This window comes from Lepus europaeus, chromosome 21 (genome assembly GCF_033115175.1).
Source record: "Lepus europaeus isolate LE1 chromosome 21, mLepTim1.pri, whole genome shotgun sequence".
Classification (NCBI taxonomy): domain Eukaryota; kingdom Metazoa; phylum Chordata; class Mammalia; order Lagomorpha; family Leporidae; genus Lepus; species Lepus europaeus.
The window spans coordinates 216,061-234,386 of NC_084847.1; the positions used below are offsets into that span (position 1 = coordinate 216,061).

Consider the following 18,326-nt stretch of genomic DNA (forward strand, 5'->3'; position numbering starts at 1 on the left):
TTGGGACAGGCGCTCTACATGATGCTTGGGCCTGGGGTACCGGAATCCCTCAAGCCCTGGCTGCTCCGTTTCCAGTCCCATTCCCTGCTGATGCGCCTGGGAAAGCAACAGCGGCAAGACAGCCCAAGTCCTTGGCCCCTGCACCTACGTGGGAGACCCAGGTGAAGTCAACTCCTGGCCTCAGATGGCCCAGTCCCAGCCACCAAGGCCATGTGAGGAATGAACAGCAGACAGTCAGCCTCGTCTCTGACTCTCCCCTCTGTTACCCTGCCTTTCACACAAGGAAACAAACAAAAAACGCTCTCCTTGTCTCAACTTCCTGTGAACGGGGGACGGCCCCTGTAAGTGGGGGTCCTTGCCACTCATGTGAGAGATCTGGATTCAGTTCTCAGCTCCAGGCCCTGGCCTGGCTGAGTCCTGGCTGTTACAGGGACTGAGCCAGTGGATAGATTTCTGTTTCTCAAATTTTTAAAAAAATTAAATTCTGGGAGAACACTAGAACACGAGGTGTATATTTTTTAATTAAGAAACCATATACTCCATAAAAATGTTAATCCAAATTACATGTTAATCCAAAGTTTAAAAATGTTAGAAAACTGTTAAAAAGTAAAAGATGTGGCTGGCACCACGGCTCACTCGGCTAATCCTCCACCTGCAGTGCCGGCACCCCGGGTTCTAGTTCTGGTTGGGGTGCCGGGTACTAGTCCTGGTTGCTCCTCTTCCAGTCCAGCTCTCTGCTGTGGCCCGGGAGGGCAGTGGAGGACGGCCCAGGTGCTTGGGTCCCTGCACCCGCATGGGAGACCAGGAGGAAGTACCTGGCTCCTGGCTTCGGATCAGCGCAGTGCCAGCCGTAGCAGCCATTGAGGGGTGAATCAACGGAAGGAAGACCTTTCTGTCTCTCTCTCACTGTCTATAACTGTCTCTCTAATTCTGCCTGGCAAAAAAAAAAAAGTAAAAGATGTGAGGATGGCCAGATTTCTCCAGAAATATACTTACCCTCAACTGATCGAGCTTCTCTCGAATCTGGATGAAGCCCAGGTGTAACTTGCCCCCGAAGTGGTCTGCCAGGCGGCGGTCATTGTCATGGAGACCGAGGTAGGCCGAGCAGACCTCACACACACGCAGCTTTTGCTGCTGGAAGCTGGACGCAGGCATGGAATTCCTGTATTCCTCCTGATGAACACAGAAATGACGGTGAGATACACACACGGGCCGCCACAGGCCCCACCTACAAAATAAAAAACACTGGATGGGATGAGAGGGTTCTTTTTTTTTTTTGACAAGGTAGAGTTTTAGTGAGAGAGAGACAGAGAGAAAGGTCTCCCTTCCGTTGGTTCACTCCTCAAATGGCGTCCATGGCCAGCGCTGGCACTGATCCGAAGCCAGGAGCCAGGTGCTTCCTCCCTGTCTCCATGTGGGTGCAGGGCCACAGCAGAGAGCTGGACTGGAAGAGGAGCAACTGGGACTAGAGCCCAGCACATATATGGGATGCCGGCGCCACAGGCGGAGGATCAACCAAGTGAGCCACGGTGCCGGCCCAAAGAGGGTTCTTTTAAAAAACTAACAAGTCAGTTTTGGGGCCAGTGCTGCAGTGCAGTGGGCTAAGCTGCTGCCTGTGATGCGGCACCCTACGTGGGGACTGGCTGCTCCACTTCCAATCCAGCTCCCCGCTGAAGCACTCAGGAAGGCAGTGCGAGACAGGCCAAGTGCTTGTGAACCTGCACCCACGTGGGAGACTGGGATGGGAGTTCTAGGCTCTGGGTTTTGGCCTGGCCGACGCTGGCTGTTGCAGCCATTTGAGGACTGAACCAGCGGATGGAAGCTGTCTCTCTCTGTGTGACTCTTTCAATAAAATAAATAAACAGAGACAGAGAGAAAGGGAGACGGAGACAGACAGACACACACACACTGTCAGGATATCAAAGCCAGAAGTAAACTCCAACCACTCAGCAAGCAGGTTCTGCTCCCAGGAACGAGCAGGTGAACAGACCCCTACCTGGACAGGAAATCTACAAACCAGCAAAGACGAGAGGCAGCCATGGACCCGTCACAAAGCCCAGGCAACTGCCCCAGTGCACCTCCAAAAGTTAAAACCTGGGGGATTAACCACATCAGATGCTTCCACCAGGAAAAGGGATGATAGACGCGAACAAAATACAATCCCTCCTGAAGCCACTGCAGAAGCTGTGTCCAGTTACAGGAAGCATCAAACCTCAACCTTGGGGCTGGTGCTGTGGCACAGTGGGTTAATGCCTTGGCCTGAAGCACCAGCATCCCATACAGGAGCTGGTTCAAGACCCAGCTGCTCCACTTCTGATCCAGCTCTCTGCTATGGCCTGGGAAAGCAGTAGAAGTTGGTCCAAGTCCTTGGGCCCCTTCACCTGAGTGGGAGACCTGGAAGAAGCTCCAGACTCCTGGCTTTGGATCGGCGCAGCTCCAGCTGTTTCGGTCATCTGGGGAGTGAACCATTGGATGGAATACCTCTCTCTCTGTCTCTACCTCTCTTTGTAACTCTTTCAGATAAATAAAATAAATCTTTAAAAAAAACCTCAAATTCAAGGCAAAATGCACCAAACAGAGAAGGAAAGAAATCAGACACAGTTCCTGCTGCTCACGCTAAGTTAAAACACTCCTTCAAATTCCACATACAAAATAGGAGTTATCCTCTTAAATACTTACCTACTTTTAAAATCTATTATTTGAGAGGCAGAGGGGAGATGGAGGGAGGGAGCGAGAGCGAGTGAGCACACGCTTCCCTAGTCTTCTGACTTACTCGCCCAATGGACAACAATGGTCAGGCCGGGCTGGGGTCAGAGCCAGGAGCCTGAAACTTAGTTCAGGTTTTCCATAAGGATGGCAGGAATCCAACTACTTGAGCCATCAACCTGCTATCTCCCAGGGTATCAATGCATTCGCAGGAAGCAGAGACAGGACACAACCTGGGTACTCAGATTCGGAATGCAGGCATCCAGTGGCACCTTAACTGCTAGGTCAAACACTCCCACAGTCTGCTACGTCTCTGGAAAGAACAGGTGTGCCTCACAGTGGGTGAAGTGCCACTCGGGATGCCCGAGTCCAGGACCAGAGCACCTGGGATCGAGTCCCACTTCTGTTCTTGATCCAGTTTCCTGCTTATGCACCTGGGAGGTAGCAGATATGACCCAAATTCTTGGGTTCCTGCCACCCACGCACAAGACACAGATGGAGCTCCTGCCTCCTGGCTCCAGCCTGACCCGGCCCCAGCTGTCGTGGGCATTGGGGAGCAAGCCACAGAATGAAGGTCGCTAGGTTTCTGCCTTTCAAATAAATTTTTAAAAATATAAAAAGGACACATACCTGAACACCAGTTCACAAGGTCAACGCTACTGAGCTACCAAGACTCCCGACAAGGACAATTCTCTCACTGACCTCAGCTTCTTTCTTCTTAGCACGAACTTTCTCCACCTCCGTAAGAATCTTCTGGGATTCGTCCACATTTCCTTCAGCTCCAAGCTGCTCAGCTTTAGCAAGGAGTTTTCCTATCTCTTCGTTCAACTCATGTACTTTTTCTGCCTGAGGGCAAAAAGAATCAGTTAAGCAGAAATTAAAAAGAAAAGATTTTTGATGCAAAGGAAACAAGCGTTTCTCCTGCTGTGCTTCTGGTCTATTTCACTGGAAATAAACAGAACAGCTTACAACCCACTGAGTGGCATGCACAGTTTACCAGTTACGGCACTGTTAGCCAGCTCTGAGGTCGGACCGTGGACAGCGTGCCGTGCCCACCTCTGAGGTCGGACCGTGGACAGCGTGCCATGCCCACCTCTGAGGTCTGACCGTGGACAGCGTGCTGTGTCCACCTCTGAGGTCGGACCGTGGACAGCGTGCCGTGTCCACCTCTGAGGTCGGACCGTGGACAGCATGCCGTGTCCACCTCTGAGGTCTGACCGTGGACACGTGCCGTGCCCACCTCTGAGGTCTGACCGTGGACAGTGTGCCGTGTCCACCTCTGAGGTCTGACCGTGGACAGCGTGCTGTGTCCACCTCTGAGGTCTGACCGTGAACAGCGTGCTGTGTCCACCTCTGAGGTCTGACCATGGACAGCGTGCTGTGTCCACCTCTGAGGTCTAACCGTGGATAGTGTGCTGTGCCCACCTCTGAGGTCTGACCGTGGACAGCGTGCTGTGCCCACCTCTGAGGTCTGACCGAGAACAGTGTGCCGTGTCCACCTCTGAGGTCTGACCGTGGACAGCGTGCTGTGTCCACCTCTGCCCTGCCACAGAGGCCCCCTCCTTTTCTAGGATGTCTCATTTTCTGTCTATTACAGGCAGTCTCTGGGCAACAAAACATCTAGGTTAAATGCATCACGTGTGCTGGACCAACTCCCAGTTACGGGATTTCAGAAACAAGACAGCAGCCATGGCCAGCATCAACGCTTGGGTCCTTTGTGGGAAGAGAAGCTGCTGAAACAGCAGGACAACCTGAAAGGGGAGCTGTCCCAACTACACCCAGGGACGGGTCGGGGTGCCAGCTCCCCAAGATCCCAGCTGTGCACATTCTACACGGTAAGAAATGCAGTCCCCTGCACCTGTGGCCCAAGAAGACACGTGCCATGCAGCACTGGCTCGAGGCAAGAGCAGAGCCTGAGGACCAGGAAGGAGGAGCAGCTCCACCCCCACAGAAGCACTACTCAATACAAATTGAGCAGAGCCCCACTGTGCCAATAAACACACAAAAGGGTAGAGGGCGGGGAGACAAAACACCACCTCTGGCCCAAATACCAACTGCATGCGTCCTAAGAGATGCTCTCACAAAACTGAAGAGAGGTGGGTGTGGGCCCAGCAGTGAACACGACAGACACTTGAGACACGTGCGTCCCATACTGAGTACCTGGCTTCAAACCACTGCCTTGGTTCCAATTCCAGCTTCCTGCTACTGTGTGCACTATGGCTCATGCTTGGGTCTCTGCCACCCACATGGGAGACCCACACTGAATTATGGGCTTCTGGCGTTAGCCTGGCACAGCGCTGGTTGCTGTAGGTATTTAGGGAGTGAACCAGCAGATGAAATCGGTCTCTTTTGACTTTCAAATAAAAGTTTAAAAATTTACAATACTGAAAAGAAGGAGAGCGGTGTAGCTCACGCCGCGGCCAGCCACAGAGGGACCTCCAATCCACAACAGCGATGCACCACGGCTTTGCCATTGCCCTCTTGGGTCTGCTGCTTCCTGTCTTATGCGTGGATGTTTGAAAACTGAAAACCAGGAGCTAAAGTAAGACAGAAGGGGCAGCTCCTGGGGATTAGGGTTCACTGCCACCCTTCTTCGTCACCGTCGTCTGTGCACTCCGGGAAGGCACACGGCAGAGCACACTGCCGCTCCCCGGCGATGCAGTGCTGCCCACAGGTGTACCTTTGCAGAGACCTCTGCACTGATCTCCTCCTGCGTCTCTGCCAGACGTTTCTTGGCGAGCTCAGTCCTCCGATCACACTCCGCGATAAAGGACTCCAAGTGATCCATCGCCTGGCTCGGGAAAAGCAGAGAACTACGGTCAACCATGCCCCTCTGTCTCCTGGATTCCGGGGTTGTTTCACAAAGCCTGCAGGTTCAAGGGGATGAGCTATGCTACAGCTAACGCATTCACAATCACATTAAGTCAGGGGGCCTGGTACACCCAGGGACTGTTCAGAAGCATCACCTTCTGATGATTCTTATTTATACCCAAAATTAGCAAAAGGGCCTCTAACCTTCAATAAAATTACCAAGACATTTGAGGACAACTGAAATACTTGGGGCAGGCACTGTGGCACAGTGGGTTAAGTTCCACTCAGGATGCCTGCAGCCCACGTCAGAGTGCCCGGTTCTAGTCCCGGTCACTCCATTTCCAATCCAGCTTCTCAGCAGTAACGCACCTGGGAGGCAGCAGGCGATGGCGAAATCACTTGGGTTCCTGCCACTCACGTGAGACCAGAATGGAGTTCTGGGCTCCTGGCTCTGGCCTGGCCCAGAGACGAGCACTGCAGGTATCTGGGTACTAAACCAACAGAGGTGGATCTCTGCCTCCCTCCATGTGTGCTCCCCTTTTCAAGTAGATGAAAATACGTGAACGTGTTCTAAAGTAAGCGAACATGAGGCCATCACAGTTCTGAGGGACAGAAAAGCCTGATCAGAGACTAGCTAGTGCCGGAGGCCCCTCCTGCAGAGCTCTGGGAGATGCACAGGATGTACTCACTGGTCTTTGTGAACCACGCAAACATTATCCCCTCATGTCCTGAGGGTACAGACCCCCCTTCCACCTCAAAGACAAAACAATAGAACAAATATTACTGAGAGCTGTGAACACTTTCAGTTATTGTCTACTGTCTAAAGTAACGGGAAACTCGTTACCATTTAGAAAAGAAATAGAAGCTCTACGGTGAGAACCAACAAATGAGAACGAGCTGTCAGCTACACTAAGTCCACCTGCCACAGCCAGGCAGAGGCCAGCCCAGTCCCCACCCCCCAGCAGCCCATGTCCCACGGCTTGTCAGTGGCAAGTAGTTTCACCACCCAAGTTACACCCTGAGTTGTCTTACTTATGCCGGCCTCATGCTAAGTATGACAGCAAGCGTGCCTAGCAGGGATACCAGGGTTAGATTGTGCCATCTACCACCAAAAAACAGAGAAAAGAAAATTATGGTTGGAGAGGAAAAGGCACTGTGAATGAGAACAGACCCCAGGGTGACAGTGTCCACCAGAGAGCACAAAGCAGGTGAGCTCTAACGATGCGCTCTGTGATGTTCTATGTAGCACTGGATGGGTGACAGGGACGCTGGGAAGGGTTACAATGTCCTCCAGAAATCCTTTTAAATAATGAAACCTAGGAGTAGGTCAGGTCCGGGGAGGCACAGGGACAGCATCACTCAGCAAGTGCGCCCCCAGGGGTCAGCCCACAGTTGGGGAATGCAGACCCTGCCAGGGTGGTGATCTGGCAAACATCTCAGTGCTTTCCAGCCAGCAGGACAGCAAACAGCAGTGCCTTTGCTGGCCCCTCATGGGTGCATGCTGTCCTTGCTGGAGCTGCCCGTGCTCACAGGGACAACAGCTCACAGTGTGGGATGCCCCTCCACAGCTAAGACACCACCTGGGACACTCCTGTCACATCTCAGAGCACCTGGCGTGAGTCTGAGCTCCTTGGCTTCCAATCCGGCTTCCTGCTAATGGGATCCCAGGGGACAGCAGAGGGTGGCGCAAGCAGCTGGGTCCCTGATACCTAAATGGCAGACCCAGCTCTAGCTAGTGCAGGCATCTGGGGGAGTGCACCTGCAGACAGATCTGCTCTACCCTACCAAAAAAAAAAAAAAAAAAAAAACAAAACAAAAACACAACAGTGGTTCTCTGTTCCTAACGAAACAGCCGATGCGGGGTGGAGTCTGGCCCAGCGGTCAAGATGCCAGCTGCAACGCCTGCACTGCTGGGTTAGGTCCTGGCTCCACTTCCAACTCCAGACTTCTAACACAGACTCTGAGTCAACAGTAACAGTTCAAGCAGTTGCGTCCTTGTCATCCATGAGGAAGACCTAGATAAAGTCCCTATCTCCTGGGCCTGTAGGGAATGAACCAGGGGATGGGAGCTCCGTCCCTGGTTCTCAAATAATCTGTACAGAGATTTAGACTGAAAATCCAAGACATCTGAGTCCAAAGATTAGGTCCGAATCACAACCTACCATCAACTAGGAAGTCACCGACCCACACCACTGTCTCAAGGTGAGGTGAAGACCCTCAAAGTACCTGACCCCATACCAGCAGTCCTTAGCACCCTCAGCAGGAATGCCCAACCCTCCACACACGGCTGTATGGAGCGGTTCCAGCCATCCAGTGAGCCTGTCAAAGCTGACAGCACAAAAACCATGTGCCGCAAGCCTTACATGTGTTCAAACAGCCACAGTCCAAGAAATCAAAGTCCAGCTGCCCAACTACAAAGTCAGGGTCAGGACACAAGATCCTTAAGCTCTGGACCCAGACACCTTGCATGGGCCCCACAGCATCAGTCTACAGACAAACACAGAAATCACACAACTTGCCCAAGGTCACACAGGGATTCTAACCCAGGGTAAATAATGTCACGACTACACTACACATCATCTATAAGGTAGAAAAAGCAGGCAGATGGGGTGGGCACTGTGCCACCACTTGGAATACTCATGGTTCAAGTCCTGGCTACTCGATTCCAGCTTCCCCCTACTGTGCATCCAGAGGCAGCAGGTAGTGACAGGTAGCTGGATCCCTGCCACCCACGTTTGAGACCCAGATGCAGGGGAAGGCTTCTGGCTTCAGCCTGGCCCAGCTCAGGTCCAGCCAGCATTTGGGGAATGAATAAACAGATGGAGATCTTTCTCTTTCTCTCTGCTTCCAAGTAAGTAAAAACAAATAATAAATAACTTTTTTTTTTTAGGACAGGCAGAGTTAGACAGTGAGAGAGAGAGAGAAAGGTCTTCCTTTTTCCATTGGTTCACCCCCAAAATGGCTGCCACGGCCGTTGCGCTGCGCCGATCCAAAGCCAGGAGCCAGGTACTTCCTCCTGGTCTCCCATGTGGGTGCAGGGCCCAAGCACTTGGGCCATCCTCCACTGCCCTCCCGGGCCACAGCAGAGAGCTGGACTGGACGAGGAGCAACCGTGACAGAATCTGGCACCCCAACTGGGACTAGAACCTGGGATGCCAGCACCGCAGGCGGAGGATTAGCCAAGTGAGTTGCGGCGCCAGCCATGATAAATAACATTTTAAAGAAAACCACCCAGGTATAATCTGAACTGGTTTCATGGGGCCTGCGCTGTGGTGCAACGGGTTAAAGCCCTGGCCTGAGGCGCCAGCATCCCATATGGGCAGCAGTTCTAGTCCCGGCTGTTCCTCTTCTGATCCAGCTCTCTGCTGTGGCCTGGGAGAGCAGCAGAAGATGGCCCAAGTCCTTGGGCCCCTGCACCCACATGGGAGACCTGGAAGAAGCTCCTGGCTCCTGGCTTTGGATCATCACAGCACCAGCCATTGCAGCCATCTGGGGAGGGAACCAGCGGATGGAAGACCTCTCTCTACCTCTCTGTAACTCTGTCTTTCAAATAAATAAATCTTAAAAAAAAAAAAAAAGAACTAGCTTCATTTGAAGAGAGCTGAGAAATGACTTGATCTGTATTGTTCTAGAAACCTGTCAAACATTACAAAGCAAGACAATTTGGAGGAAAACGTTAACTATGCTTTTGCTGAACTAAAGAAACAAATTCTTTGGGCCAGCACCATGGCATAGCGGGTAAAGCCGCCGCCTGCAGTGCCAGCATCCCATATGGGCACCGGTTCGAGTCCCGGCTGCTCCATTTCTGATCCAGCTCTCTGCTGAGTTTCCTGAGAAGTGGGAACAAAGGGGAGACATATCTGGCCCTGAGCTCATCACAGCTGAAGGTAGGCGATGGGCACACAGTGACCAATTCATTTTGCTATTACTTTTACTTTCATACTGGAAATTTTCTACAAAAAGAAGTGTCTTAAACCACTGGGGCCGGCGCAGTGGCGTAGTGGGTAAAGCCGCCGCCTGCGGTGCTGGTATCCCATGTGGGTGCCAGTTCGAGTCCCGGCTGCTCCACTTCCCATCCAGCTCTCTGCTGTGGCCTGGGAAAGCAGTGGAAGATGGCCCAAGTCCTTGGGCCCTGTACCTACATGGGAGACCCAGAAGAAGCTCCTGGCCCCTTCCTTCAGATCAGCGCAGCTCCGGCTGTTGTGGCCAACTGGGGAGTGAGTGAACCAGCGGATGGAAGACCTCTCTCTCTCTCTTTGCCTCTTCTTCTGTGTAACTCTTTCAAATAAATAAATAAATCTTAAAAAACAAAACAAAACAAAAAAACACTGGGGGCTAGCATTGTCACATATGCAGGTAAGGCTGCCACCTGTGATGCTGACATCCCATATGGGAGCTGGTTCGAGTTCCGGCCACTCCACTTTTTTTTTTTTTAAAGATTTTATTTATTAGAGAGGTAGAGTTACAGACAGTGAGAGGGAGAGACAGAGAGAAAAGTCTTCCATCTGCTGGTTCACTCTCCAATTGGCCGCAATAGCCGGAGCTGCGCTGATCCGAAGGAAGGCGCCAGGAGCTTCTTCCAGGTCTCCCACACGGGTGCAGGGACCCAAGCACTTGGGGCCATCTTCTACTGCTTTCCCACGCCATAGCTAAGAGGTGGATCAGAAGAGCAGCAGCCGGGACTAGAATTGGCATCCCGGGCTGGCACTGTGGTGTAGTGAGTAAAGCCTGCGGGTATCCCGTATGGGTGCCAGTTCGAGTCCCGGCTGCTCTGCTTCCATTCCAGCCCTCTGCTATGGCCTGGGAGAGCAGTAGAAGGTGGCCCAAGTGCTTCGGCTGCAGCACCCACGTGAGAGACCTGGAAGAAGCTCCTGACTTCATATTGGCACAGCTCCAGCCACTGCAGCCAACTGGGGAGTGAACCAGCAGATTTAAGATCTCTCTCCTTCCCTCTGCCTCTCTAACTCTGCCTTTCAAATAAATAAATAAATCTTAAAAAAAAAAAAAAAAAACTGGCACTCATAAGAGATGCTAGCACTGCAGCAGAGGATTAGCCTACTGCGCCACAGCACCAGCCCCTTGGCTGCTCCACTTCTGATGCAGCTCTCTGTTGTGGCCTGGGAAAGCAGTACAGATGGCCCAAGTCCTTGGGCCCTTGCACCTGTGTGCAAGGAAGAAACTCCTGGCTCTTAACTGGCACAGCTCCAGCTTCGTGGCCATTTGGGGGAGTGAACCAGCTGATGAAGACCTCTGCCTCTGTAACTCTGCCTTTAAAATAAATAAAGGAATCTTTTTAAAAAAGTCAATCTTTGGGCTGGTGCCGTGGCTCAACAAGCTAATCCTCCGCCTAGCGGCGCCGGATTCTGTCCCGGTTGCCCCTCTTCCAGGCCAGCTCTCTGCTGTGGCCAGGGAATGCAGTGGAGGATGGCCCAAGTGGTTGGGTCCTGCACCCCATGGGAGACCAGGAGAAGCACCTGGCTCCCGGCTTCGGATCAGTGAGATGCGCCGGCCGCAGCAGCCATTGGAGGGTGAACCAACGGCAAAAGGAAGACCTTTCTCTCTGTCTCTCTCTCACACTGTCCACTCTGCCTGTCAAAAAGTAAAAAAAAAAAAAAAAAAAAAAAAAAACAAACCCACTTCAGGGACTGTACTTGGCCCAGCAGTTGTGTACCACATCAAAGTACCAGGGATCAATATCTGCCCCTCCCCCCTTTTAATTAAGATTTTTATTGATTTGAAAGGCAGAGTTACAAGCTGGGGGAGGAGGTAGGGACCACAAGGCAGTTCTTCCATCTGCTCATCTGCTGATTCACTTCCCAAATGACCACAATGGCAAGGGCTGAGCCAGGCCGGAGCCAGGAACCTGGAACTTCATCTGGGTCTCCCCTAAGGGTGGCAGGGGACCCAACACTTGAGCCAATTTCTGCTACTTTTCCAGGCACATTAGCAGGAAGCTGGATCAGAAGTGGAGCAGTGGGGCCAGCATGTGGTGGAGCAGGTAGAGCCACTGCCTGCAACACTGGCATCCCTTGTGGGGGCTGGTTCAATACCTGGCTGCTCCACTTTTTTTGTTTTTAAAAATTTATTTGTATTTGAAAAGCAGAGTTACAGAAAGGCAAAGGCAGAGGCAAAGAAAGAAAGGTCTTCCATCTGCTGGTTCATTCCCCAAATGGCCACAAGCAGAGCTAGGCTGATCCAAAGCAGGAAGCCAAGAGCTTCTTTTAGGTCTCACACAGGTACAAGGGCCCAAACACTTGTGCCATCTCCCATTGCTTTCCCAGGCCATAGCAGAGAGATGGATCGGAAGTGGAGCTCCTAGGACTCGAACCAGCACCCGTATGAGATGCCAACAATGCAGGCAGCGGCTTTACCCGCTAACCCACAGCGGGTTGCTCCACTTCTGATCCGCTCCCTGCTAATGGCCTGGGACAAGCAATGGAGGACGGCCAAAGTGCTTGGGCACCTGCCACCCATGTGGGAGATCCAAAGCAGCTCCTGGCTCCTGGTTTCAGCCTGGCCCAGCCCCGACTGGGGATGAATCAGCAGATGGAAGATCTCTTGGTCTCTCTCTCTCTCTCTCTTTTTTTTTTTTTTAATTTATTTGACAGAGTTAGACAGTGAGTGAGAGAGAGAGAGAGAGAGAGAGAGAGAGAGAGAGAGAAAGGTCTTCCTTCCGTTGGTTCACCCCCCAAATGGCTGCCACGGCCGGAGCTACATCGATCCGAAGCCAGGAGCCAGGAGCTTCTTCCTGGTCTCCAACACAGGTGCAGGGGCCCAAGCACTTGGGCCATCCTCCACTGCCTTCCCGGGCCACAGCAGAGAGCTGGACTGGAAGAGGAGCAACCAGGACAGAACCTGGCGCCCATATAGGATGCCAGCGCCGCAGGCAGAGGATTAACCAAGAGAGCCACGATGTCGGCCCTCTCCTCTCTCTTTCCAAAAATAAATCCTTAAAATGTAGCAGCCAGGACTTTAACTGGAGTGCTATAGGCAGTGGCTCAGCCCGCTGTGCCCCAACACTGAAACGGTTAAAAGGTCAACCAACCATGGCCAGTCAGCTGTGGTACAGTGAGTAAAGCCACCGCCTGGACACTGACATCCTATATGGGGTCTGGTTCGTATCCCGGCTGCTCCATTTGTGATCCAGTTCCCTGCTCATGGCAGTGCAAGATGGTCCAAGTGCTTGGGCCCCTGCCATCCAGGTGGGTGATCAGTGTGCAGCATTTAAGAACCAGGCTGCTGCAGCCAGTGTGGTGGTACAGTGGGTTACGCTGTGGCTTCTGACACCCACATCCCACCACACAGCTCCTGGATTCCAATCCTGGCTCTAGGTCCAATTCAAACTTTGAGCTAAAGTGCACCTTGGGAGGTCGTGGACAACAGCCCAAGTAACTGGTTCCCTGCCACCCATGTGGGAGACCTAGATGGAGTTCTGGGCTCCTGGCTTCTGCCTGGCTCAGCCCTAGCAGTAGCAGGCATTTAGGCAATGAACTTGCAGATGGAAGCTTTTTCTGTCTCCTTCTCTCCCTATTGCTCTGCCTTTCAAATAAATAAATCTTAAAAGATAAGGTTTTAGAAAGACAAAAAAAAAAAAAAAAGATCCAACGTTCCGTATCAGAGCACAGGTTCAAATCTGGGCTAGTTCATTTGCAATCCAACTCCCCAACGTGCCTGGAAGGCAGCAGATGAAGGACCAAATGCTTGGGCCCCTGCCAACCATGTGGAAGACCAGATGGACTCCCTGGCTACTGGTTTCAGTCTGACCCACACCTGCCTACTGCAGTCACCTGGGGAGTGAACCAGCAGAGGGACAATCTCTTGTGCTGTCTCTCCCTACTCTGTCATTCTTTCAAATACATAAATCTTTTTTTAAAAAAGAGAGATTTAGAAACAAAACACTATGGAAGAATCCAAACCACATTGTGCTTCTCCCCATAACCTCCTCAGAGAGACTCTCACATGGGTACACAGCTGCTCTGTTCTCTTTTCACAGCTATCAATCATTCCGCTGAAGAGGAGCTAGGATTCAGCCCCTCCCTTTCAGCTCGAGTCTACCTGCTGGGTTCCCGCCTTCCACAGGAGCATTCCGCATACACAAGGCTACAGTCAGCGAGCTGTCAGCACCCATACCGCTGGGTGTGTTCACATCTTTCCAGGAGGTTACCTCCTTAGTTCTGAGTCAGGGTGAGCACCTGCCCCAAGATCAGATACGCACAGCAAAATCATGTCCTTTTTTGCCCTTGGCCGGTGCTTCTACCCATGTACTGACACTGTCCCTGTCAGTCTTGAGGAATCTCACACGTGAAGGAAACTAGTCACCCTCAAATACACTGCGAATCATCTGTCCTAGTTCACTGATCTCTCTATGTAAATGTTTATGCAGCTTTTTAAAAGTATGATTAACAAAATCACACAGTTACAGTATACAATATGTTCTCATATATGTACACATTGTGAAATGAGTACTACAGCCAGGATAATTAACGTGTCCATCACCTCGTGTCTGAAAACACGTAATTCAATTCTGTTAGCAACCTTCAAGTGTGCAACATGTTATTAGCTAGTCCCCACCCTGCGTCACTTCTGCACAACTCCTGAAGACTGAACATCTACACTCTCACTGGACCCTCCTGATTCCCCCGCCCCACCTTACGTGGGAATTTCTGATGTACTAATAAGTTAAGATTTTATCCAACCAGCTGGTGCCATGGCTTAACAGGCTAATCCTCCACCTTGCGGCACCGGCACACCAGGTTCTAGTCCTGGTTGGGGCGCCGGATTCTATCCCGGTTGCCCCTCTTCCAGGCCAGCTCTCTGCTGTGGCCCGGGAAGGCAGTGGAGGGTGGCCCAAGTGCTTGGGCCCTGCACCCACATGGGAGACCAGGAGAAGCACCTGGCTCCTGCCTTCGGATCAGCACGATGCGCCGTCCACAGCAGCCACTGGAGGGTGAACCAATGGCAAAAAGGAAGACCTTTCTCTCTCTCTCTCTCTATCCACTCTGCCTGTCAAAAAAAAAAAAAAAAAAAAAAAGATTTTATCCAACCAAATGTATCCATCTTCTCTCACAGCTTCTGGGTTTTATCAGATCTCAACATGATAAACTCGTTTTTGGGGGGGTTCCAACTTGGGGAACTCAAACCCCGGCACTGGGACACGAGATGCAGGCATCCCCAGTGGCAGCTTAGCCCAGCGCACAAGGCCCACCCTGGGCTCTGTGCTTTTCCTCCCGAGTTCCCTCACACCGCACTCCGTCGTCTCCTGCCAGGCTTCTCTCAGGAACCTGAAAGGCATCCAACTCCTCTGCCGATCCCTAGCCACCCAGCAAGAGAGGATGAAAGACACCACTGGAATGGAATCGCTCTACCGCATGCATTCTCAAGGCGGCCAGAGTGCAACTGCTCGGAAAGCGTGAAGGAATTTGATGTGCAATGGTTTGGGCCTGGCCATGGATCACAGCACGTGAGCAGATATGCAGCTTACCAGGTGCCAAAAGCCGATGGGGGGGGGGGGGTGACGATTAGTAAGACAGGTCTACAAAAGGCTGCTCTGCAGGGGAGTAATGACACAAAGGTCGAGAAAACGATACTGTAAATGCACTGACTAACATGTAAGATAGCACTACCACTGAACACTAAACAAACGGAAACCGGGACCACAATGAAGACTTCGAAATCACAAAACTTCAACAGTCCAATAATGGCAAGTGCTGGTGGGGGTATATGCACTGTTACTGTGGGTGGAAACTGACAGGTCCACTCGAGCAAGCAACACAAGCACGAACAGGACAACATCTCAGAAATAGAGAGGCATCCCCTGCATGCCAGCCAGCCACCCCTCTCCCGGCAGCACACCCTAGGGAAACCCTTACATGTGATAAAAGATGGTTAAAAAGTCCTAATATTGCTCATAGTTTTAAAAAAAGAGCACTAAAATTAATCCAAATGCCTATAAAGAAAGGATAGCTTACAATATATTTTAAGCAGCAATGAAAACAAATGATATCAAACAACTTGAATACTGAACAAAAAAACTTAACTTGTTGAAGACTATCTATACTATGAAACCATTTTTATAAAACTCAAAAACACAAAATAAATACTGTTCAAAGAAATCATAAAACCTAACAAAAATATTACAAAAAGGAAAAATAAAAAATTTAAGGAAGCAATGAAGTGGTAGCTACAAAGACACAAAAAGGCATTACTGCTGGGGCAGATGTCTGGGCTAACAGTTACACCCTGGTTAAGATACCGGCATGGGGGCCAGCGGTGCAGTAGGCTAAGACTCTGCCTGTGGCGGTGGCATGCCGGTTGAGTCCGTCCCGGCTGCTCCTCTTCTAACCTAGCTCTCTGCTATGGCCTAGGAAAACAGGAGATGGCCTAAGTGCTTGGGCCCATGCACCCATGAGGGAGACCAGGAAGAAGGCTCCTGGCTCCTGGCTTCGGATCGGCCCAGCTCTGGCCATTATGGCCATCTGGGGGGAGTGAACCAGTGGATGAAACACCTTTCTCTCTGTAACTCTACTTCTCAAATAAAAACTATTAAGTAAACCTTAAAAAAAAAAAAAAAAAGATGCTGGCATGGATTGGTGGGTGGAGAACAAAAATGTGGTGCGACAGCTGAGATGTCACTTGGGACCAGGTATCCCTTATCAGAGGGCCTCGGTCTGAGGCCCCAGCTCTGCTCTGATTCCACGCTCCTGCTAATGCACACCCTGGAAGGCAGCAGCAGCAGCTCAAGTCCACGGGTCCCCTTCCTCACCTAGGAGACCTGGACGGCCTTCCCAGGCCCCTGCTCTGGCCTCTGCTCAGCCCCAACCATAATGAACATTTGGGGAATGAACCAGCAGACGGGAGTTCTGTCTCTCTGACTCTCGAATAAATTGCAAAAAAAAGGCGGGAGGAACAGAAAATGGTGTTGGCCTGTTCTAGCTCCCAGCTAGAGGGGAGGACGACAAGTGTCCATGTCACCATCTTGCTTCACAACTTCCATCGTCACATTAGCCTGGCTAGTTCAGTATTTGGTTCTTCACAGTAAGGATGAACTCAACACCAAATAAAACTTACATCCAACTCAAAAAACAGATCTCTCTCTTTACTTGCGATCTCGTAATCTGCTCGGAGGGCCAGGTCGTGGATTTTGGTACATTCTCCTAAATCCATGCGCTGTGGGAAAAGAAACAAAACTTTACACATGAACACCAACCATACAAAGCGTGTGACAGGTTTTTTAAATACTAAGACTGTGATAAGAAAACCAAACAGGCTTTTACCCAGCATGGCTGCATGGCACATGGGAGTGGTGTCCCGAGAGTGAGAAGGCTTGGACCTCGTAGATCTAGAGATAACCGGATTATAACCGGGAAAGCTACTGAATCAGCTTTTGCCAATTGTGCGTCTGGGTAAGTCTCAGCATTGAGCAAACACCAACAGGGAGGTGGAGTTGGCAAGAGGGCTGCCAGGGGTTTCCAGGAAAACCTTCGTGCAATCCTAACTCCTCCAGGTGTTCAGTGCGCGAGACGCAGAGACAAAGCAAAGAGCAAACTGAAACGGGGGCTTTGGCAACTGCAGTCCAGCCTAACACCTCTCTGTGTAGCTCTCTCAACACTAAAGGGAACAGATGAGGCCAGAGCTGTGGTGTAGCAGGTAAAGCCACAGCCTGGCTGGCTCAGCACAGGCCGCTGCAGGTATCTGGGGAGCAAACCAGTGGATAGAAGATTTTTCTGTAACTCTGCTTTCAAATAAACAGGGGCCAAAATTGTGGTGTAGTGAGTAAAGCCACTGCCTGTGATGCCAGCATCCCATATGGGCGCTGGTTCAAGTCCTGGCTGCTCCACTTCTGGTCCAGTTCTCTGCTAATGCGCCGGGGAAAGCCACGGAGAGTGGCTCAAGTGCTTGGGCTTCTGCACCCATGTGGGAGATCCATGAGAAAGCTCCTGGCTTTCAAATAAATAAATCTTTAAAACAAAATGGTCTGTATTACAAGATTAGCTCGATATGTTATTATGTGCTCCAACCACATGTAGAACAATCAGACAACACAGCTCATCCCTTATCTACACTCTGAGTACATACCTCCTACCTCTGGCCATGTAAACAGCACTAAGGAAGTTACACATCATGTATCTGTAAAACCCAACAACCCAAGCAGGAGACACCTTGATCAGAAAAAAAGCACAGGCCGGCGCCGCGGCTCAATAGGCTAATCCTCCGCCTTGCGGCGCCGGCACACCGGGTTCTAGTCCCGGTCGGGGCACCGATCCTGTCCCGGTTGCCCCTCTTCCAGGCCAGCTCTCTGCTGTGGCCAGGGAGTGCAGTGGAGGATGGCCCAAGCCCTTGGGCCCTGCACCCCATGGGAGACCAGGATAAACACCTGGCTCCTGCCATCGGATCAGCGCGGTGCGCCGGCCGCAGCGCGCTACCGCGGCGGCCATTGGAGGGTGAACCAACGGCAAAAGGAAGACCTTTCTCTCTGTCTCTGTCTCTCACTGTCCACTCTGCCTGTCAAAAATAAAAAAAAAAAAAAAAAAAAAAGAAAAAAGCACAGCTACATAACTAGCAAAAATATATGAAAAAAACCAAAGTCACAATGGAGTGGATCTGGAAGCTCCTTTAAGCTACATTTCAAAGACTTAATGAGTCACAAAAATCCTAAGTATGGAGAGCTCTGGAGTGCCTGGCCCTTGAGCTGTCCAGGAAGTATGTGTCACACTCACTAACAAAGTATCTTTTTGGACCACCAGCAAAACAGCCAACAAAGGGCTGGGCAAACAACTAGGCTGCTGCACTGTAGAGATTGTCACTTTAAA

General features: G+C 51.3%; 1 protein-coding gene across 3 annotated transcripts in view; it reads right to left on the reverse strand.

Moving 5' to 3' along the window:
- LUC7L (LUC7 like) overlaps positions 1–18,326 on the reverse strand; it is a 30,864-nt gene that overhangs the window by 9,689 nt on the left and 2,849 nt on the right. For all 3 annotated transcript variants that reach the window (XM_062180895.1, XM_062180894.1, XM_062180896.1), the window contains 4 exons: positions 16,585–16,683; positions 5,387–5,497; positions 3,409–3,552; positions 997–1,173 (listed from right to left, as the gene is read on the reverse strand). In XM_062180895.1, the coding sequence (XP_062036879.1) occupies positions 997–1,173; positions 3,409–3,552; positions 5,387–5,497; positions 16,585–16,680 (528 nt within the window). In that variant the 5' untranslated portion in view covers positions 16,681–16,683. The remainder of the gene's footprint in view (positions 1–996; positions 1,174–3,408; positions 3,553–5,386; positions 5,498–16,584; positions 16,684–18,326) is intronic.